This window comes from Acomys minous (assembly GCF_964271855.1).
Source record: "Acomys minous genome assembly, chromosome: 8".
Taxonomy (NCBI): domain Eukaryota; kingdom Metazoa; phylum Chordata; class Mammalia; order Rodentia; family Muridae; genus Acomys; species Acomys minous.
Genome location: NC_140489.1, coordinates 3,499,549 through 3,522,154, shown reverse-complemented (window position 1 = coordinate 3,522,154; position 22,606 = coordinate 3,499,549). Strand labels below are relative to the sequence as shown.

At 45.4% G+C, this 22,606-nt stretch overlaps 1 protein-coding gene across 1 annotated transcript in view; it reads left to right on the top strand.

Moving 5' to 3' along the window:
• The window catches only part of VIPR2 (vasoactive intestinal peptide receptor 2), a 74,543-nt gene that overhangs the window by 36,063 nt on the left and 15,874 nt on the right, over positions 1–22,606 (top strand). Inside the window, exon 5 of the mRNA XM_084792800.1 lies at positions 16,153–16,250. Within this exon, the coding sequence (XP_084648926.1) occupies positions 16,153–16,250 (98 nt within the window). The remainder of the gene's footprint in view (positions 1–16,152; positions 16,251–22,606) is intronic.

Genomic DNA, 22,606 nt, shown 5'->3' with positions numbered 1-22,606 from the left:
AAGTAATTCCTCAATGGAGGTTCTCTTTTTCTAGATGACCCGCGTTTGTGTCAAACTGACAAAACTAACCAGCACACTGGGCGTGGTGGATACAGAGTTGTAAATGTCCACTCTCTGCCAGGAACAGTAGAAAAACTACACTGGCTTCAGGAGAATGTGGAGCCAACCCACAACGGTAACTAGGAACAGCACATGTGGGAAATGGCCAGCAGTGTCAAAAGAAATCCAGAGAGATATTCTTTGACAGGAAAATTTGGTTAAGTGGGAAACCATCTGTTGCTGAACAAGGAGAGAAAACCAAACAGCCTCACAAGAGTGGCCAGCTGGCTTCTGAGGTGGGCTGTGCACATTGACAGAGATGCTCTTGTCACTGGTTAGGGTAGATAGCCACACAGCTGGTACTCACAGGCTACCGTATACCAAGCTGTCACAGCTGCTAGGAAAACAGCCTGTGTAAGTAAGCCTCATCTGCTGATGCAGCTGCCAAGTCAGGCATAGGGCACCCTGGCCCCCCTGTGTAATAACAACAGTCACTCTCCTTTGGCCATTCTCTCCGTTAGTTGAGAAACGTCCCCAGCTGTTAGGTATTACTGATGGTCACATTACATTCCTTTCCTATGTACACAGCACGTCAAAAACCAGAGTCCCCGTAGACTGTTAGGGTGACCACGGCCATGTGGTTTTGTCTGACAGGTTCTGATGAAGTTCAGTGAAAATGGTGAATCCCAAAATTGCAGCTCAGATCTGTGTGCTCACTGTCTAAATTTAATTAAAGAAAGACCAATGAGTCAGCACATGATTTTCAGCCAGTCTTCATTTTTCTAGATAAAGTTTAGCTGGGTTCCAGATTTTTTTCCCCAGGCTACAGAAGCGTTGGGTAGTGGAACACACCACCTCTCCTTTATCCAGTGAGCGCCCTGTGGCCCTGTGATTGCCTTGTACAAATCTAACTAAAGAAACCACAGCTGTGTCATTTGCAAAGGCCGTAGGAGACAAGGTGTCTTCCAAGAAGGCACAAGGACACTGTTTTGTTGACATCTTCTCAGTAAGTCCTGACATCTGGGCAACATCCCCTTACCTCATGGAAACACTGAAACTGGTGAGAAACGGTCTGTGAGCACTGCCTTAAGCGAGGAAGCCATGCTCGCTTGGTTCAGGTACCTCTTCAGGAGGCAGCACTGCAAGGCTCCCATCCAAGTTAGACGTCTGTATGGCGCAGGCAGAGACTTGACAAATGTTTCTCTGGAAACAAAAGAAAAACAAAGGTCAATACTCAGAACAAATGGCATGCTTGGAAACACCAGGGGAAGGGCTTCCGGCTTCCAGCTTCCGGCTTCCAGTGGCTCTGAGTCACGGGTGCAGTATCGGCCTGTGGCTGTTGTAGCTTCCACTAGACTATCCTTGGTGGGGTTATCAAGTGTCCCAGAACAAGGGCTTTGCAGCACAGTGTGACAATTGTTGGCAAATGTGGCAGTGATGGTTTCATTAAAGCTTGCGGTAGCTATTCTAGATCCAACTACCTTGCCTTGAAGAATGGGCAGCCCCGGTTTCTAGTGACTGCAAGTGGGGTGCAGAACGAACTGCCGTGAGCTTACACAAATTGCAACATTCCACAAAAGTTAAAGGAAGCAGTAAAGGCTCCTCGGCTCATTTTGCTTACAAAAGCATCCTTTGTCAACGTCTCAGAAAGCTCCAGAGAAAGGAGAATATGGGTTCTTTGAATCTAGGAAACAGAACATCAAAGAATCAATTTCAAACAAAAAGTCATAAAAGTTATTTCCTTGATGGGTCAGCTTCGTTATCCTGAAAATCCCCATCCAAGCAGACTTAAAATTATCCAAAAGCTGCCCTTGTCTATCTCCGTGGATCCTCTTGCACTGTGTATGGTAGCCCCTTGCAGAACCTCTCGGAAGAGCATTGGATTGAGAGAACAGCTGTCAAAGGGCGGGGGTAAAGAACTGATGGGGGCTCACTCCAAACTGTGTTCCTAGAACTGGCCTGCTAGCATGGGAAACACTGGGTTTCCAGGAGTCTCGCATTTCTGGCAGGCCTAAGCCAACAGCATCCCTGCACACAGATAAAAGGTAAGGAAAGTTACCCATCATCTACTGCAAAAAACCCTAGTGAATTCAGTATCTCTTTGTTTATAAACAGAAAGAACAAATTACTTTGAGCTTGCTAGGAGCCCTCTGTAAAAACCCAAGTTACGTTTTTCTTGTTTCTATTCCCCTCTCTGTCCCTGTCTCTGTCTTTCTGTCCCTGTCCCTGTCTCTCTCTCTCTCTCTCTCTCTCTCTCTCTCTCTCTCTCTCTCTCTCTCTCTCTCTCTCTCCCCCTTCCCTCTTTTCTTCTCTCCCCATGCTCATATAATAAACCTCTCAATTTAAAAAAAAATTAGTTTGAAATCAAAAGGCTTTATTTAGAATTCAATTTGCAGAAGTTTGTCAAAAATATCAGAAGTGTAAAAACATTGTTTAGGATCAAAGGCAGTTGTCTCTCTAAAACAGTGACAAACTTCAAAGTTAAATACAGAAAGTCACACAGTTACTTAAAAGACGGAAAATGTAATTTTTAATAGTGGACCATAGAAAATTGTTTTGATGAAAAAGAAACTTTCCTAATCAGATTATTCAAAAGGCAAAGGAAATGCTTTAGAAGCTCCTCTCATGAGATGAGCATTTCCCCCCCAGGATGTGCGTCACCAGTGGAGTGCTGTCTACATCCACCTACGTACTCAAGGCCATAGCATCCATCAACATTGAACACAGGAAAAATGAGTAAGATCAAGAAATGGTGGAGCATGCTAGTAATGCAGGACTGGGCAGGCCGGAGGGTCGTGAGTTCAAGGCCACCTTGGGCTATGCAGGCAGACATAGACACCATCTCAACAAACTCAGAGAACAGGAAGACAGGGAGGGAAAGACAGCAAGCTTGAATAGTATTTTATCTTTGAAGAAACAAATTCTTATTTTTACATTAGTGCATTTTATAACAATGCTCATTTTAAGGACACCCATAGCTTCATATAGCCTTACCATAAAGGCTGTCCTTCCCCTTCTCTGCCTGCACTCTGCCGTGTCTCCCAATAGCTGTACGTATGTATTGATGGTCACAAAGCCCTCTGTCGATTGGCTGGCCTGTAAACCGTTGGGGTTTTTTGTTTGTTTTGCTTTGTTTGTTTTGTTTTGTTTTTGGTGTGGCATAGGACTGTTGACAAGCAAACCAATTCTCTTCATTTATCTGTCAAAAAAAAGTAGATAAACATAAGCTTGACAGCTAATTTCTTTTATTTGAAATTGCACTGATTTGATCCATTTGTTTTTTAACTTTTATTGTTGAGGAATTTTGTAACACAAAGACAGTTTGACTGGTTAGAACAAAAGTTATATGCCTGCAACACATGACACTAGTTTCTCTAAATATGTTATTTTAAAGCTAAAAGCCATTGTTCTTATTTACTGAAGACTATCCAAACCATAAAATCTTGAAGGTTTCTAAGCTAATGTGTAATTTTCATTTCTAATTTCCACTTTTGGGGATACATACATAATTGTGTACTTTTCTTTATGCTAACTAAATAGAGCTTTTTGCACTTTAATTTTACCTCTGTCACCCAGGGAAATATTAGGTGTGTGGCATATATATGATAAAAAAAAAAAACCCAGTGACATACCCTGAGGTGGTCCAGGCCGTGCCTCTGGGAGCTGAAGTGTACTAAACATTCAAATGCTGGACAGTCTTCACACGGACTTCTCATTTCTGCATCACAGGAATCAATCCCTTCAGAGTAACAACTTTAGCCTGACAAGCTCTCTCTGCAAGTGACCCAGACCCTCCTCCAAGCTGTCCCAGTAGCAGACGTCTTCACTAAGCTAACAGTTCCTCAGGATCATGACAGGTCCAGGTTATCCCTTCCGAATTCACCCATTTTTTTCCCAAAAAGGCACAAGACTCTGGTGTATTGTAGGCTTGGGTACGAGAAGGACCCCTCACGGCCTTAAACCCCTGAGATACTCTAGCACAGCAGCTAACCAGAAAGCACAAGGAATTAGAAGCACACACACACACACACACACACACACACACACACACACACACACACACACACACACACGGCCGCACTTCTGTTGGGCTGTTGATTCTGGGACCATGTCAGTCAACTTGACCCTGTTTTACTGCTACTTGACAGGCTAACAGAAGTTCCTAAACTCTAATAAGGAACTGCAAAGGCCATTGTGGGAATCAGAGATCAGGCTAACATGAAGTAAGTCATTTGTTAGCGTGGCCTGGGTCGGACTGTAGCCCATCTTGGCCCCAAATCCAAACTACTAGGGATTAGCTGATTAATGCAGCCTGGAGTTAGCTTTGTGCTGTGTCCTCCGCCATTACCTGCCTTCCAGCACCTCAGCCACGAGAGTGCTTTTCAAAATGGGCGGAAATTTCAGCAGCACTTTCCTTTACCTTTTGAACTCTTTTTGTTGATTTGAGTAAGACATGTTCCTGTGTGATTGTGGTCACAAGAACGGCTTAAGAGGACTCTGTTCTGGATCAGGCACTGTAGCAAAATATTGCAGCTGAAATGACTTGTCAGCAGAAGAGACTTGTTTCTCATTGTTCTAGAAGCTTCAGCTTCTAGTCCAAGGTCAGGCCACTGGCAAGTGCTGGTCTGAGGAGACTTCCCTGAAAGAGCTACCTTTGCACTGTGTCAGGTGGGGTAAGCAGGTGGACTCCTTCGGAGTTGCTCTGAGGAAGGAGCCATCCCCCACTCGTGAGCCCATCCCTCAGAACCTAGGCAGCTCAGCAAGCTCTGGCTCCTTACTGTTAAAAATTCTATCTGTGCAGCCGGGCGTGGTGGCGCACGCCTTTACTCCCAACACTTGGGAGGCAGAGGCAGGTGGATCGCTGTGAGTTCGAGGCCAGCCTGGTCTACAGAGTGAGTCTAGGATAGCCAAGGCTTCACAGAGAGACCCTGTGTCGAAAACAAAATAAAATAAAACAAAACAAAAAGATTGGATCTGTGGGGTTTGGGGGTGGGGCACAGATACCGAGGCCACAGTCCCCACCAACAGACAATTTTATTTATTTTCAATTGTCACCAATTTATAAGCAAAAATACACCAGGTTGGATTACATTTTGCTGATCACTGATGGGGCTGGAAGATGGCCCTTGTTTGTTTTTAATTTACTTATTTTTAATTACTTTGGTGTTAGCGTCTTTCCTTTGCCAGTTTTCCTGCGGGATTTTTCCCCCTTCTTCCTCACTCACCACTTCATCTACTAAGGGCCTTGTCTTATTTTTCCCCAACATATTTCCTCACACCGGTCTCCGTAATCTGTAATAACATAAGTTTAGCAGTACAAATCACCGTCTACTTGCCCTTTACTTCTGGGTTCTCCTTTCTCTCCATCCTTTGGCCACTAACACAATACAGGCAGATGCCCAGCCACCTTGTCTTTCCTCTTAGCAGCTTTTCACATCAGCTAGCTAGTGTACTTCAAGTGTGTTTGCCTGAACTCTGATAAGTAAGATATAACTTCTCACCAAGAAATTCATCATTCTCCTGGAATCACATCAGTTTTCCGGCTCTTCTCATCCCATGGATGCCCACCCTCACTCTAGGCTGGCGCAGCTGAGTCCCACCCTCAACTGGATTTTCACAGTGCCCAAGTTTCTGTTCCCTGGAACCCCGGCATTTCCTGCCCCAAAGTGGGACTTGGTTGTAACGTGAGTCTTACTGGGGATGAGGAGCAGAATCCCGTCTGCAACGGGTCCTCATACTGACATGGCGCCTGTCTTGTATTCTCTGTCAGGTTCTTACAGTGGGGAGTTTCTTAAAGGTTTATTTATAGAGATTTGGCCACCTGTGTAGCCAGTGGTTTTATTATTTCTGCTGTTGCTTCATGGCTTTCTAGGTATGTGCTTGCCCACTCCAAATGGTGGTTGTGTCTCTCTTTTTCCAGGTCATAAACTGCTTTTATTCTTCATGTCCTACTTTATGGGTTAAAAACTAAAACACCTTTCCTTAGAAGCGGCAGAGCACATCCCTAATACTGATGAAGGAACCCCAGAAGAGGTCTCAGACCACAGTGTCCTGTTTACACAGAGGGGCTTGTGGGAAAATACCATGGTTTTGTTTTTTTGTTTTTGTTTTTTGTTTGTTTGTTTTTGTTTTGGGGGAGCTGGGGTTTTTTGTTTGTTTGATTTTTGTTTTGACTTTGTTTGGGTACGGTTTTGGTTTTTCAAGACAAGGTCTCTCTATGTAGCCTTAGCTGTCCTGGACTCACTTTGCAGACCAGGCTGGCCTCGAACTCACAGCGGTCCACCTGCCTCTGCCTCCCAAGTGCTGGGATTAAAGGTCTGCGCCACTACACCCGGCTTTACCATGGTTTTCCTAAAACTGCCCAACAGCCCCCGGCTTACAAGGCTCTGAGCACTGCCCCAGTCCCTCAGTAGCACTTGCTGTCTGTGCCTGGAATCACCTCCTTGCCCATCCGGCTCTAGGGAATCAGAACTTCATCTTGCTGAAGCAGCAAGGGTCCAGAGCCGCTCCTGAGTCCTCAGGCTCTGTCTCTGGCCGTGTTGCATACCCCTCACGGGCACCGTGATCCTGTGTTCTGGGGAAACCTACCTGACTGGGGCATACAAGCCTAAGCACCAGCTAGATAGTTGGAGATCTTTGCCCTTCTGTATTTAAATTGGCCTTAAATTTTGGTTATGTTTGGTTTTTGCCTTTCTGGTCTGTTTCTGTGTGTTTAGTGGTTTTTTTTCCTCTTTTTTCTTTTTTCCTTTTTTAATTTATTTTATTAATTTATTCAGATTACATCTCAATTGTTATCCCTTCACTTTTATCTTCCTTTTCCTCCCTCCCTCCCTCTTTCACCCTTTTCCCCTCCCCTAGGTCTGTGACAGAAGGAGACCTTTTTCTCCACCATAAGGTCACAGACTATCAAGTCGCATCCTGGTAGCCTGCTTATCCTTTGTCTGAATGCCACCAGGGCCTCCCCACCAAGGGGAAGTGGTCAAATATGGGACACTAGAGTTCTTTAGTGTTTTTTTAAGTCGGATTCGGCTAGCTTCAGGATTGAAATACCATGTGTTTCTGCCACTAGTTGTTATGAGCTAGAGTGGCCTCTACATAACACAAGTAAGCAATCCTTGGGATCTGTGGAAACAGCCAGTTTCTTCACTAACTTTTAAATAAACTATGGTTGTTGAAATTTGGATCTTAATCCAAGCCTGGTAATGTCAGAGTACTGATAATGTTACCCACTTCCTTGAAGTCTTGATGACGTCACCGAGCTGTACATCTCACGTTGTTTAAGTAAAGTGTTTGAGTGGGTACAAGCCACGTCAGGAATTGATTTCTTACTGTCTTATTGTCTTGGTATTTCATGAATACTGTGTTGGCCTGTTGCAAAAGTATGTCCTTGTAGACTGACTGCAAATGCAACTGCTTTTTTGGCTTTTTCGCCTTTGGGGACATCTTTTAAGTGACGCTGCACACCAGCTCTACTCGAGGTGTTTGCACATATTAATGAGTGAAAACAAAAGCCTGCTGAGAGTAGCTTCCAGGAAAGAGCGAACCTCCTGGTCCTCCCCTTCCTGTGCTTTCATCGTTGTCTTCCTCTTCTGCCTGTCATTCGAAGTCTGCGCATCCCTAGAAGGGATCTCATAAGATGAACGCCAGCTGCTGGACACAAACTTAGGTGCCACAAAGATTCTGTCTTCCTGAAGAACTTAGGCTGATCAGAGCCCACCATAGGTGATGGCTGGAGATCCCAAGGAAAGAACTTAGGGCTCAGGCTGATGGCTCTTGCATCAGAGACCTAAATTTTTTTTTTACAAATCAGATTTAGTTCCCTATAGGAAGAACAAATCACGGAAAGACAGTGGCTGTGTTTTGCAGTCACTTCAGTCCCTGTGGCCTACTGAGCACTGACTGCAGCCCTGGCTGGGACAGTGATACCCTCCAGTCAGATGCAGCATGCTTGGTGCTTGCTAGAAATGTGGTCTGTCGCAGACGTCTTCGCCTGGAGTCCATGGATAATCGTTCTCCTGTGATGAGCATCTCCATAGGTCTTCTGGGTCAAGCTTCCCAAAGAGGAAGTCACTTCCTTAAGCCGTGTTTCGTAACATTCTACTTAGCCAAAAGCCGCTGCTTTGTGACACCATCAGAACATTTGCCTTTTTTTTTTTTTTAAAGAAAGGACACATAATATGTTTCGCTCTTGGAGCCATCTTTGTTGTATTTGCTGCAGCAGGATCTCAGCTCTACAAAAAGACCTAACTTCAAGGCTTTGAAAATGTTTTCTTGCAATGTCTGGGCCACAATTTCCTCCAAAGACCTAGCTGATGCTTATGCACTTTCTCAGACTTTTATGACCAGTTACACCGTTCCTGCTGGTGGGAGAGCCTCTCAGTCTTCCTTAGTTTATCACTTTCCGGTAACTTTTATCAATAAGGTTTGCTTCAGCCTTGCAGAGTCCACATTTTAAATTTTCATTAGTATGAGACTATGGTATCAAAGCCAACTGTATCAGGTTGCCCTTTGGTGACTGTTGAATGTCTGGCACCTTAGAACCTTGGATCAGGCACAACTAATAGAGCTGAGAGAGATCCCATTGCACTACAGACGCTTGCATCATGATCGCTGCAGGGGGTCTGAAAATGTGTGATTTCCCACACGTTACAGGAATGGTGCAACTGGTCATAAAGAGAAAGGAAATACATCAAACTTCTTTGTGTACAAAGTTTAATGGGGCCATTGCAGAAACTGAACAAAGTCTAAGGCAATCTCTATTGAGCTAAGCCAACAGAGGACCTACACCCTCTATGCATATCCCTTTAGCACAACCAGGAGGTGATAATGCTTTGCTCATGTATGCTAGTTAAGGGTGGTGGAGTGGACATCCCCTTTGTCTATGTCTGACATGTGCTTTGTTAGCTGTTGACCTTGACTGTCTGCTGTTAGCCACTGGCTGCTGTTGCTACCACCAACCTGGCAGGTGTCTAAAAATCTCATTAATTGTAGGAGTCCCTTCTGTGTTCTCACAGCCAAGAAGTAGCTCTATTTGTTCCTAGTTAACTCCCTGACTATGGGAGGGGCTCGGCTACCTTTCCTAACGTAGACCGAGGCTTCTTGTTAGAGCAGCCTTGCTTACAATTCTGGCTGTTACAGTTAGATGCACTAGACCCCAGGATACAAGCAGGAACAATAGCGCCTTTCATCCATCCCTCAAGAGCTGGTGGGGTGGGGCGCATAGCCTGCCTGCACTGGCCCAGAGCCCTGTCCCTCATCATGTCTGTCTAGCTTGGTTGTCTCACACCTAAGCATAAATCCTTTTACTTACTTTTCTCAGTGGTCCAGCGCTTGATGTGTTAACCATTAACCTTTTTTTCATTGTAATTTATTCATATTACATCTCAACTGTTAGCCCATCCCTTGTATCTTCCCATTCCTCCCTCCCTCCCTCCCTCCCTCCCACTTCCCCCCTACTCCCCTCCCCTATGACTGTGACTGAGGGGGGCCTCCTCCCCCTGTATATGCTCATAGGGTATTAACCTTCTTTTTAAAGCCCACCACTGCTCTCACTTGCATATCTGCGGGCAGCTTGTGTGGCCCTTTCCTGTACTTCCTGCAAAGGGCTAGCCCTTCCCTCTGAGAGTTATTGTCTTCTCTGGAGAGATAGAAACTCACACTGAGCTCATGCTTCTTTTTGAGAGGGCTGTGGGGGAAGAAGTTGAGGTAATGAGACCAGAGTCTGGTGGCATTGGGACCATATCTGAGCAGGGATGGCTCTGCAACTGTGTGTGACTTCTCAGAGGCCAGGAAGGAGCAGGAAGACACACAAGACAGAGGCAGCAATCTAGGCAGGAGCAAATGCCTGCCTAGCCTAGTACAAGTGGGGTAGAGCGCAGCAGTTCATGAGCAACAGACCACAACTTCAGATGGTGTCCAGCGTGCACTGTTAGGCCTTCCTGACAGAATGCAAAAGATCTTCCTCTGTCCTTCCAGGGTTTAAGCCACGGATAGCTGGACTTTGGAGCCCTGAAATGCAGCCGGTATAACCAAGTAACTGAAGTTTTAAACCTTATTTCCCTTTAATTTAGTTTAATTTAAATGACCTCACCCAGCAGGAGGCAGGTTGAAAGCATCTGCATATGCCTTCCCACAGGAACCAAGATTTACTGTTAAGATTTAACAAGGTAAATATAAAAATTCTCCTATCATCTCATCTAATGCCTTAATTTACCACACCAAAGTGTACACTCACCTCGATCGCTTGAACCAAGTAAGAATAATGCTGGCCTACTTAATTTTCTCACAAAGCACTAACCAGAATGATTTTCCCAGCTCTAACCCAAGTCCTTCCAACTGTATGAGGCATGAGGAACTTCTTTTGGAGAGCAACTTCTAAGTTCGGCTTTGCAGACAGATGTGAGGTGGACAAAACACAAGCAAGTCAGCCTAGTCCATGGCCCCACCAGGCAAGGCTGTCCATCCATTCCTGTGGCCCTCAGAGTCCCAAGTCCAGGCAGGAGCCAAGGCTGAGAGATGGAGAGAGAGAGAGAGAGAGAGAGAGAGAGAGAGAGAGAGAGAGAGAGAGAGAGAGAGACCGAGACCCTGCTCTCAGAAGCTGTCCTATTCCAGCTCCTTGGGCCAAATGATTGTGCACTAATTGTCTAAACCTTCCAGCTCCCAGATCTGTGGGTCACCTTGCATTCACTGGCTAAACACATGCCAGTGCCTACTGGTCCCCAAGGCCCTTATGAACTCTGTAGGGACAATGTGACTGTGATGACAATGACATGTGGGTGGAGACACTCAGAAATTCAGGTACCCAGAGCCAAGAGTTCCAAGCCGACCAGCAGGGCAGCTGGGACTTCTGCCAAGGGCCTTGGGGGACTTCTAGACACAGGGGTTGCTGCTTGGCTGGAGATAATCAGGGCTTCTTTCTGTGCTGTCTGTGTTGAGGTGGGACTATTTTGCTCATCTGCTTTGTTTTGTTTGGGCTAGTGTGCCTGCGTGCCTGCCTGCCTCCATGTCTGCCTCTGTGCCTGCCTGCCTCCTGCCTGCCTGTCTTTGTGCCTGCCTGCCTTCGTGCCTGCCTTCCTTCCTGCCTGCTTGCCTGCCTGGGTGCCTGCCTCCATGCATGTGTCATGTAGGTGGTGTTGAATATGGAACACAGGGACTTATTCATGCCGAGCAAGTGCTCTGCTATTGAAGTTTCTGATGTTCTTCCTGTATGAAGCTCGGTTCGTCAGAAGTTTTATTGTGTACTTGAGAAATGCCATCAATTCCTGTGCACACAGGATGTACTCAATTATGCATAGACAAAAATGTGAAGAGAGTAAAGAAATGTCTAAAAAGATTTCTGCAGCCTCCATCTCTCATTCCATCCTACTATGGAGACAAAGTGGGAACCTTGATCCTCAGCCCCAAGTAGCCTGCCTGCCTCCTCTTCACAGCTTCCCATGGACTCACTGTGTGATGTCAAAGTGAACGAGCAGCCTAGCCAGGGCCTCACATCTATACTCCTGTAGATGGTACGCACCAGTGAGATACCTCCCATCCTCCACAGGATCCCCTTGTCTGTTTTCAATCTCACCCCCAGATTGGCGAGCTCACTGACTCTCCATGGCTCATTAAATTTCTTAGTAAACAAACACCCATCTCCTGCTGAGAACTCCGCAGAGCACTCTGGTCCAGCCTTCTCTCTGACTCTTGCTACCTCTGCAGAGGCACAGTCCTCCTGACAGTACATAAGGGAGAAGCCATAGTCCTAGCTCTTCCTGTCCCTCCTCGCTATTCTTGGTCCAACTCCCTTGTATCTCATCCTTTATCCACTCTGTTGGGAAGTCCTATTGGCCTTCGCAGTACCATCCCATCCGTCAGCCTCTGGATGCGTTTCATCACTATTCAGACTGGACACAGTGTTTCCCTGGAGCATGCACTCACCACTGGAAAGGGCCACCCACGTCTGCCCTCCGTGTATGTCTGCCCCACTCCAGCAGTGGGGTCACATTGTTCCTGCAGCTTCGTGCCCTCACGGCCTGTGTGGCCAGCACCTTCCTGCCATCCCTGTCGGCTGCAGTGCCTTTGCACCGGCCATCCCTTTTACCAGACTCCTCCCCTCTTTCCCAAGGCTGACCCTAATCATGCTGTCCTGGTTGCAGCTGGCCTCAGGCAGTGCAGCTGCTGTGAACTCTGCTCCACATTCTCACTTTCCATAACAGGCTGGAACCTACCACGTGGCTCATCTAGCCATTCGGGATGTTGGGTTTGGTCTCTGTGGTTCCTGTCTCCTCGCATTGCTGACATCCCTGGCTCCTGCGGTCACTTGATGATACATGTTAGGTGAATGAAAGGAGTGGATGTATTTGCTTCAACACCATAGTTGATTGGGCAGGTGTGTGAGTTATCCCATTTTCACATCATGAGTGGCATGGTTTTAGCACATCTCTGTTCAGACAGGATTCATTTGTAATCTTGGAGTGCAGTCTTGGAAGCTCATCTACAGAAGTCAGACGTTCACAGGTTTCCGGCTGCTGCTGTGTTTGTGATGCTTGCACTGCAAGCTGCTGTGCAGACACGCCCTCGTCACCAACGTCCGTTACATTTGGTTAGGGGGAAAAAGCTTTCACATTGGTTTGCTTTGTCATTACTCTGCTGCTCTGAGTGGAGGCTTTGTGACCACAGGAGTGAGTCCCTTCAGTCAATAAGTCATGCGTGCACTCCCACTTCCCCACAGCGGAGACTGACATGTTCCCAGGTAGCTGCTGGGGGAGGCTGGCCAGTGCCAATGTTAGTGTGTTTACATGTCGGCAAGGCTCCGCGCTCAAAGTTCCCCAGCTCAGACTTAGCTAAGCACGTGACCACTCCAGATCTCCCAGACAGGACATCATGAGGAGCCAAGAGGCCACACCAATCACGGCACTCCAGACTTCTGCTCTGCTTTGTCACAGGCCAGATGAGGGTAAGAAGGTAAGGGTGAGTAAGGCCTGGTTAATCATAGCAGGGCCTGTAGAGGCAGCAAGAGCTCGGGAAGAGGCACTTGCATAAGGCCAAGTATAATCAAGAGTAAACCTATAGCATACATTAGCACCAGAAGAAGTCAGAGAAAGGGACCTGACTGTCGGGATTTGAATGAGACGGCCCCATAGTGCCCAGCTGGTGGCACTGGCAGGCTGAGTGGGTGTGAACTTACTAGAAGAAATATGTCACTGAGAGGAAGATTTGAGGCTTCAAGAGCCAAGTGCCATCCCCAGTTTCCTCTCTCTGCCTCATGCTTGCCATTGTAGACTGCGCCCTCAGCTTCTGTCCCAGCCACTATGTCTGCAGCTCAGTTCCATAGTTCTCCATCAAGGATGGACTCTGAACCCTCTGAAACCATAAGCCCAAACAAACCCTTCCCTCTGTAAATGGCCTCACCCATGATGTTTGATCACAGCAAAAGAAAGGTAGCTATTCACCGACCATACAGGGTGCTTCAGGGGCCGGTCATGAGGTCTGAGGGAAGGTGCTCTGGTTTGAACGAGAACAGCCTCCTTGGGCACATAGATTTGAATGTTTGGGTCCCAGTTGATCAAATATTTAGGAAGGGTTAGGGGGTGTGGCCCTTCTGGAGGACGCGTGTCTCTGAGGATGGGCTTTGAGGTTTCAAAGGCCCATACAGGCCCAGTCATCCCCTCTATCTCTGCCTACTGTTTGTGGATAAGATGTATGCTTTCATCTACTGCTCCAACTCTTTGCCAGCCTGCTGCCATGCTCCCTACCACAGTAGTCATGAGTCACCCTCTCACACTGTAAGCAAGCCCCCAACTAAATGCTTCCTTTTATAAATTGCCTTGGTCATGGCGTCTCTTCACAGCAATAGAAAAGTAACCAAGGCAGAAGATAAAGGGAGAAGATGAGAGGGAGGTGACAGGGGGAAGAAGGGATAATGGGGTGAGGTGAGCAGAAGGGGATGAGATGAGAGTGTTGAGGGTTAGGATGAAGATCAGATAGGGAAATGGGGGAGACAGGGAGGATAAAGTGTGGGCCCCCGTTATGTGGAAGGGAAGATAAGGGTAGAGATGACGTGGGGAAGATGAAGCATGAGGGAAAGAGACGGAAGAGCTGAGGCAAGGGTGACCATGCTGAGGATGGAGGGGGCTGTATGGAACCCTGCGTTCTCTGCTTTCCTGTGACCAATCCTCGGCACAGCTCTAGTACCAACAAGGAGAATTCCTGCACTTCAAAGTTAATAGGGTAATGCTTTCAAACATGACTAGACTGATCCATATTATGAGCAAGCCTAACAGGTCCCCGCATAGCTTTTTATACTATTTTTATTTATTTAAGAATTTTACACATAATAAAAAATATTTTTATTATATCTATCCCTAGTAACCTCTCTCAACTTTTCCAGGACACTCTGACCAATCTCCTCTCCAACTTCATGTTTTCTTTTTCCATTATCTATCATCATCATCATTATATCATCATCATCATCATCACCACCACCACCATCATCATCCCTAAAGTAAAGTGAGTCTCCCACTGTCAGCAGCCATCTACCACCAATAGCTTCTCCACTCGGGTAGGGCCTGGGGAGCTCTCCTCAGTCCGTGCTGGAATTTTGGCTGGCTTGATTTTTTTTTTCAAGGCTTGTGCAAGCAACCACAGATGCTATGTGTCGATGTGTTCAACAGCTATGAAATATCAGAAGTCATATTTCACAACTTTCATACTCTGGCTATTACACTCTTTCTGTGCTCTTTACCTCAATGTTCCTGAGCCTGGGTGGATGGAAATAAGTACAGATGCTCTGCCTACAGCTGAACACTCACATTTACTTATTCTCAGTACTTGGACCACTTAGGAGTCTTTGCATTAACCCCACTACTCATTGGGAAAATAAGCTCCTCTGACCAAGCCTGACAACAGCACAAAGAATAGATGTTTAGAAGGCAGCTTGACAACATGACCATTTGCTGAAACACCAGTAGGTTCTTCCGTATGGCTTACGGTATCCCCATTCGTGGGCTTTTGATGAAACTCTTAGTACTGGAAATGAAATTCCTCCTGTGGACGACCTCAAATCTAGTCAGAGAATAGTTGGTCCCATAATGGGTGTGCCACTATTGCATGATACGATACAACTTGCCTAGCAGATTGGTATTGTAGCAAGATGCAAACTTTTTTGTTTTATGATAAATACTTCTAATTAGGGCCTTCTGTAGTTGAAGCTCACTTCAGATTTTCTATGCATTGAAGGCTGGCCTTGAACTCCTGATCTTCCAGCCCCTAACTCCTAAGTCCTGGGATTGCTGACATGTGTCACCATACCTGACAGACAGAACTCTCCATTGTACCATAACCATGAGGTTTGGTAGCAGTATATATGTCTATTTTAGGACTTTTTGACAAAAAAAAACCCTATATCAACAGGTATATTCTCATTTTCATACAAGAATTAGTTTTACCAGAAAGTACAGAACAGGCATGTCCTCTGAGCATCTAGGATGTTGTGGCCCATTCAGGTGTCCTGTGATTGACTGGTCTTCTCTATAGTGACTACACACACACACACACACACACACACACACACACACACACACACACACACGGTTCTGGTTTCCATATGATTACATGGATGTTAGAGTCTGGCCATGAAGTCTACTAGCCTAAGAAGCATGAGAAAGAAAAATTCAAAGACGCAGCCACTCTACGAGGAGAGACCTCTGAGTAAGTGGCCATGTACCTTTGATGCCATGTTGTTTTCCATGAGCTCAAATGTGTGTGCCTACCTAGTCTTATTTAGAAATGCATTTCCAGAAGACTGTCACATTCCTACTCCAGTCAAGGGACCCCACAAGTTTACACATCTCAGCCTTCCTTTTTCTTGGTTCTACTATAGCGAACCGAGTTCCCTCTGATAAATTTCTTTATGGAAGGCATCCACTCACTTATAGTGGTTTGTAAGAGAAGATAGGTGTTCAAAAAGCAAAGGTCCTTCTAGCCTCCAGACGGAGGTAGAATTCTGACAAGATCCTGGCAGCACTCAGCGTGCAAAAGAGAGAGTCCTTTATGACTGAGATCTCAGAATGTTCTGTTGCCCCATGCATTTGGGTAGCAGCTTACAGATGTGTTTTTTTTATTTCTTTGTAGATCACGTTTTATATTCTGGTGAAGGCCATTTATACCTTGGGCTACAGTGTTTCTCTGATATCTCTTACCACAGGAAGCATAATTATCTGCCTCTTCAGGTAAGGAACAAAAATGAGCACTTCTACAAAGACTCTGAGAAGAGCAAAGCTCCCCATAGGTTTTTTTGGTACCTGAGAGGGTTAGGCTCCTGACCTGGAACCCCTCCCTATGCCAAGTTATAGAGCACCCTTGGAGTGCTAGAGAGATAGATCAGCAGTTTAAAGCACTTGCTGTTGCAGAGGGCTGGGATTTCAGTTCCAAGGAGTCTGTTGCTTTATTCTGACAGCCGCAGGCCTCCTTGTAGACATGGTACACATAATCTCAGTTACACACACGCATAAGTAAATAAGCAAAATAGAGCACTCTTGGAGAAAGGTAGCGTGTTGAAACTTAATTTTCTATCTAAACATTGTGCATTTCTTATGTGAACAGTAACACTGCCCTTTAGCTCAGCTATCACTCATTAAACAATCAGGTGCTGTGCAAAAACATGGAACTGGCTATCGACGTGTAGAAGACTGAAACTAGACCAGCATTTCTCCCAGTGTACTAACATGCAGCATCGCTAGGCTCGCACTTACAATTCTCCTTACTCCAGTTCCCTTCTTCTTTACTTTTAGCTACAGATTCTGTTTTCACTCCGTTACAATCTGACCTTTACAAGCCTTCCCGCCCCCTCTCTCCTCTCTCTGTTTTTCCAGACAGAGTTTCTCTGTGTAGCAATGGCTGACTGACTGTCCTGGAATTTACATTGTCAAATTTAGATATCTGCCTGCCTCTGTCTCAAAAGCACTGGGATTAAAGGAATGCACCACCACTGCCTCCTACACATTCTCTTACTTATAACCTCTAACCTCTAACCTTTACCAGTCACCAGTCAGTTCACGAGCATCACATTTCGACTCCATGTGCTGTTCTTGCACTCTTTCTATAGTTTAATTCTATGTTATGGTCCCACAGACATTGTTGTATTAGGTTGGTGTTTATTTAGCCTACACACTGCCCTTCTTCCTCCTCCTCCTCCTCCTCCTCCTCCTCTTCCTCCTCCTCCCCTTTCCTCTTCCTCCTCCTCCCCTCTCCTCCTCCTCCTCCTCCTCCTCCCCCTCCTCCTCCTCCTCCTCTTCCTCCTTCTTCTTCTTCCCTGCACCTCTCTTCCTGCTGGGGTCATCCTCCTGGTGCTCATGAGCCTCCCTAGCTGCTTCTGGTCACATTCTCGTGGCAATGAGTTCTCAAGTGTTTTGCTGGCCTAAAACAGACTATTTTGCCTTGCTTTTTAAAACAATATGTCTGAGTACTGAGGAGAAGGTTGGTGTCTCTTGAGAAGCTGCCTATGGTTCAGCCATATTCCAAAAGGCTCCCCCTGTACTGCCCACTCTCCGCAGCTTTCTCTCATTTTTTGTGTCTTTCTTAAGGCTGTGAGTGTCTGATCTCTTACCCTTCTTTGATCAGTTTCGGAGCCGGCTGGTGCCTCCTGAAGCATTGCTTCCCTATCATTCTCTTCTGCGTCGCCATCCTCGCTCGTGTTTGGTGTTCTGACCTGTTGTCATATGTTTTCTTACGATTCTTCCATCTTTTCTACTATTTCATGTCTCTCCACTTTAATCTAGACGCGTTCTACAGATCCAGTTCATAGCGCTTCCTTTTTCTAGTTTATTTGTTCACTTTACATCCCTATCGCAGCCCCTTCCCTGCTCCCTTCCTGGCCCCGCCCTCCAGCCCTCTTCCCCCTCTTCCCCCTCTCCCCATCTGCTTCTCCTCAGAAAAGGGGGATCCCCCCCCCCTGCCACCAACCCACATCAGGACTAACCTATGGTTGGATATCCCTGCCATTCTTAAGAGCAGAGGAATTTGTGGGAGCAGGTATTTCAGGTTGTTTTCTTTTTCGCATGATTTTAATGTGTTCTGTGAAGCTTCTTGCTTAGATAAAGTCCCTTTTGATTGTATCCAATATCCTCCCCACCTCCAAATCCTCTCAGGTTCACTACCACACACCCACTCAAATCCGTGTCCTTTGCTCTTTTTATGAGGGTATGCCAGCTAGTTTTGATTGTCAACTTGTCACAATCAAGAATCACTTGTAGCCGGGCCTGGTAGCACACGTCTTTAATCCCAGCACTCAGGAGGCAGAGGCAGGCGGATCGCTGTGAGTTGGCAGCCAGCCTGGTCTACAAAGCTAGTCTAGGACAGCCAAGGCTACACAGAGAAACCCTGTCTGGGGGGAGAGGGGGGAAGAGTCACTTGTGACAAGGAAGTACCAGCTGAGAGATGGTTTGCGTCAGATTGATCAATGTCCACATCTGTGGGGAATTTCCTTCGTTGTTGATTGGTGTGGGAGGGCCTGGCCCAATGTGGTGGCACCATCCCTAGGCAGGCGAGCCTGGGCTGCATAAGAAAACTCGGTGAGCAAGCTGGAGAAAGTGAGTCCCTGACTCGACTTGCCCTTCTTCGTGGTTTCTGCCTTTAGTTCCTGCCCTGACTGCCCTTAGTGATGGATTGTAAGAGGAAACAAGCCCTTTCCTCCCCACATTGACTTTGGTTACAGCATTCTATCACAGCAGCATAAAGCAGAGCAGACCAGGGGTAACTAACTGCCTTCTGATTGGATTTAAGTTGTTACACAGGATGGAACGCGTGCCTATTGTTTTGAATCTAGCCAAGAACGTATACTTGCATATCTTACGGACCCTAGGAGTGAACCTGCTAGTATTATTTTGCAAAGTGCACCTTTATCAAACTCCGCCCTAAATACTTATCTTTATCTACATGGATGGTTCAGTTATCAGACCTTATCAGGGAAGCGTCTTTTTGCAGTGGATGTTGGTTAATACAGAGAATCACAGTGTTCAGAATGCAGACAGTAAGTGACTGTAGAGTGAAGGTGAAGTGGTACTGGGTGGTCTTATATACCTTGTGTGTGTGGTATATGTATCTATTCATGTGTGTGCACAAGTGTGTAAGAGTTCATGCATGTGCATGCATGTGGAGGCCAGAAGTCAGTGTCTAGCATTTTCCTTAATCATTCTATTTTGAGACAGGTTCTCTCATGGAACCTGGAGCTCACTGATTTAGCTAGACTTGCTGGCCAGCAGGTCCCAAGTCCCAAGGATGCTCTGGCCTCCACCTCCCTGATGCTGCACCTGGCATTTCACAGGGATGCTGTAGCCTCCTCCTCCCTGGTGCTGCACCTGGTGTTTCACAGGGATGCTGTAGCCTCCATCTCCCTGATGTTGCACCTGACCTTTTCACAAGGGACTAGACAATCTAACTAGGGTCCTAATACTAAGTGCAGCAAACACTTCACCAACTTAACCCATCATTCTTGCTTCCTCCTGTGCTTTTTGACCATTTTCATATCTCCTCTAGTCCCATGTCTGTGCAGTTTCTAATTCAATTTTTGTTTCTTGTTATATTTTAAGAATTTTTCATATACTATAGATACTAGCTTGTATCATATGTCAAGTCTACAAGTGTTTTCTACCACTGTTTAGGTTTACCTTAAGCTCGGTGATATATACTTAATATGTTAAAGTTTTAAATTTTGATGAAGTCCACTTTGTCTATTTTTTGTTATGTTGCTTGTGCTTTTGGTATAATATTTAAGAGACCTTTGTCATATCCAAGGTCACATTTTTCCAGCCCAAAATAGTCTTATACTTCTAGCTCTTGTATTTTGATTACTCGTTCATTTTTAGTTAGTTTTTCATACGCTATGAAATGGGAGTCTAGCTTTATTCTCTCACAAGTCCTACCTAGTGGTTCAACACCAACAGTTTAAAAGACTATTGAATGCTCCTGGCTTCATGGGAAGCCAGCTGGCCATAAGTGTGCGCATCTTAAGATTCTCACTCTGATGCGCTGGATGATTTGCAGAGCCATAGCTAGGTCACCATAGTCTCCAGAAAGTTCCGAATCCAGAAGTGAGTTGTTCCACTTTGTTTTCTTTAGGACTGCTCTGGCCATTTGAAGTCCTTGCAATTGCATGTTATTTTTAGATAGAATCTAGGGCTTCTGGTATGAAAGCAATGGGAATATTCCATGTCTTTGGGGATTGTTTGTTTGTTTGTTTGTTTGTTATGTTTGTTTTTCATCTATTTATTTTTCTGCTTCTGATGTCTGACTTTTTCAGCCATGAACAAACATCTATTTACCACATAAATAGATGGAAATAAATAAGTAAAGGGGAACCTACATGTGATCAAAGTAATTCTACTTAAGTCTAGATTAGTGAGCCAATGAATTTACTGAGGCTAATTACAGCAGTGTGGACAACAGGTTACTTACAGAGACATGAGTGTCTCAAAAGCAAATGCAGCCCTGGAAAGCCCACTCAGGCACAGATGATAATTCACAAAGGCTGAGTGCTTGGAGTTCCCTTTCTCAGTTTGCAGGCTGATAAGCAGGTTGGAGAGTCTCCTCTACTCAGAAGTTGTTACTGTTTGAGGAGAGTCCTTGTGAATATTATAAGTTTCAGGAACTTCCTAAGACTTGGGAGGTGTTTATTTTCTGAGCCTGGGCCTGGCTCAGAAAAGTTTTGTTTACTTGAATATCTTTTTTTTTCTTGTTGTTTCTTTGTATAGCTTTGGATGTCATGGAGCTTATTCTATAGGCCAAGGTGGCCTGGAGCTCACAGGGATCTGCCTGCCTCTACCTCCTAAATACTGGGGTTAAAGGCTTAAGGTGTGTACCACCACCACCAGGCCTTACTAGCATAGTCTTAATGACCCTACTCCAAGATGAAATGTTTCCGTGTTGAGCCAATCAGAGTATAGCAGCTTCTAGGACTGGGTCACTTCCTTTGATCTTTAAACTCACTGACTCTCTCCTTTGCATGCCTAGAGTTTCCTTGGCCATCTCTAGGCAACTTCTAATGCCAGTTACACATTTTAAATCCAAAATTGTATTTAGCTTCTTCCTCAAATATCACTGCTTTATTGAAAAATCTGTGTTTGTTGGATTGTTCTCTTTATTTTATTCTGTTCTTTAAACATAGTCAAGGCATTTGGATTTAAGCTTCTGTCTAATAAATTTTCTTCATGTAACTTTTTTGTTTGGCTGGGTTTTTTTTTTTCTTTTTCAAGACTCATGTGGTTTTTCAAGGGAAGGTTTTGTTCCCTTTGTTTTTCCTATTAGTGATTCAGATTTCTTGCTTTTTATAGTGCTTCAAAACCTTTTTGTCGATATTGGACAATTTTAATAATATGATAACTCTGGAAATGAACTTTTATCTCTCAGTTTTGTGTCCTTTGTCATGAGTAGGAGGTGCGTCTACACTATTTATTCTATTTTATTATTTTTGTGGTACTTGAGATTGAGCTCAGGGCCTTACAAAGGCTAGACAAGCAGCCTATCACTGCGGTATAGCTCAATCCTCTCCTTTACTGTCGTTTTGAGATAGTCTCTCTCTCTCTCTCTGTCTCTCTCTCTCTCTCTCTCTCTCTCTCTCTCTCTCTCTCTCTCAAACATTCACGTTATCCCTGCAATCCCTCTGGGTCCCAGGTGTGCGTGTCTTTTGCTTATGCTAAGTCTACAACTCACCTGCAGTGAAAGCTCTTTTGGAGCACCTGACCTGCCCAGAGTGTGTATGCGGGCTTCCATGTCCCTCTGTATACATGAAAGCTTTCCAAGTCCCTGGTTCCCGAGGAAGTCTCCTTCTCTCCTCCGCCTTTCTTCTCAGACTCCAGAATGTCTGTCATTTGCCTCAACAGTTAGTGTTGGCCTTAGGCAACAGCCAGCAACTCTCTGGCTTTCATTACAGCTGCTGCTCAGTCGGGGTGGGTTCTGGGAGGTCACACAAGTTGTTCTATGAACTCAGAAGGTTTTTTTTTAAGTAGCTTATATTTGTAGGTAATTCTTGAGACCACACATGAGCTCAGTCTTCAGGATAACACAAAGGTGGACATGTAGCCTAGGACGAGGCAAGGCTGGCCCACACCACGCTCACCTAGGGGGAGGGAGCACATAGATAGTGACTCTGGCTATTTTCCAGAGTCCTGACAGGAGCAGTCTGAATAGTTTTGCCAGGTTTTCGGGGTTTCTTGGAAATGCTGGACCAGGGCCTCTGTTCCACTGTTTTCACTGGCCTCCTTTGTTGGAATTTTAATTCTAATTTCAGGTGACTTACTTTTGGAAAGTTCTTGTTGAATTAAACAGATCTTTTTTTTTTTAAAGGTCCCCACTTTACTAACTCAACATTTTTATCCAATGAAAGTTTTTGTCTCCCTCTACCATCTGCTGCTCATGAAATTGGTGACATAGCCTCAACTAACTGTTATGGTCTTCATGTCAACAATATGCCTTCACTTTAAATTCTAAGGCTTGGCTACACTTATTTTACAAAATAAAAAATACTTTCAACCAAATTAACATATTTACACAAATATGTAAATATGACTTTTCACAACTATTACCGAAACTC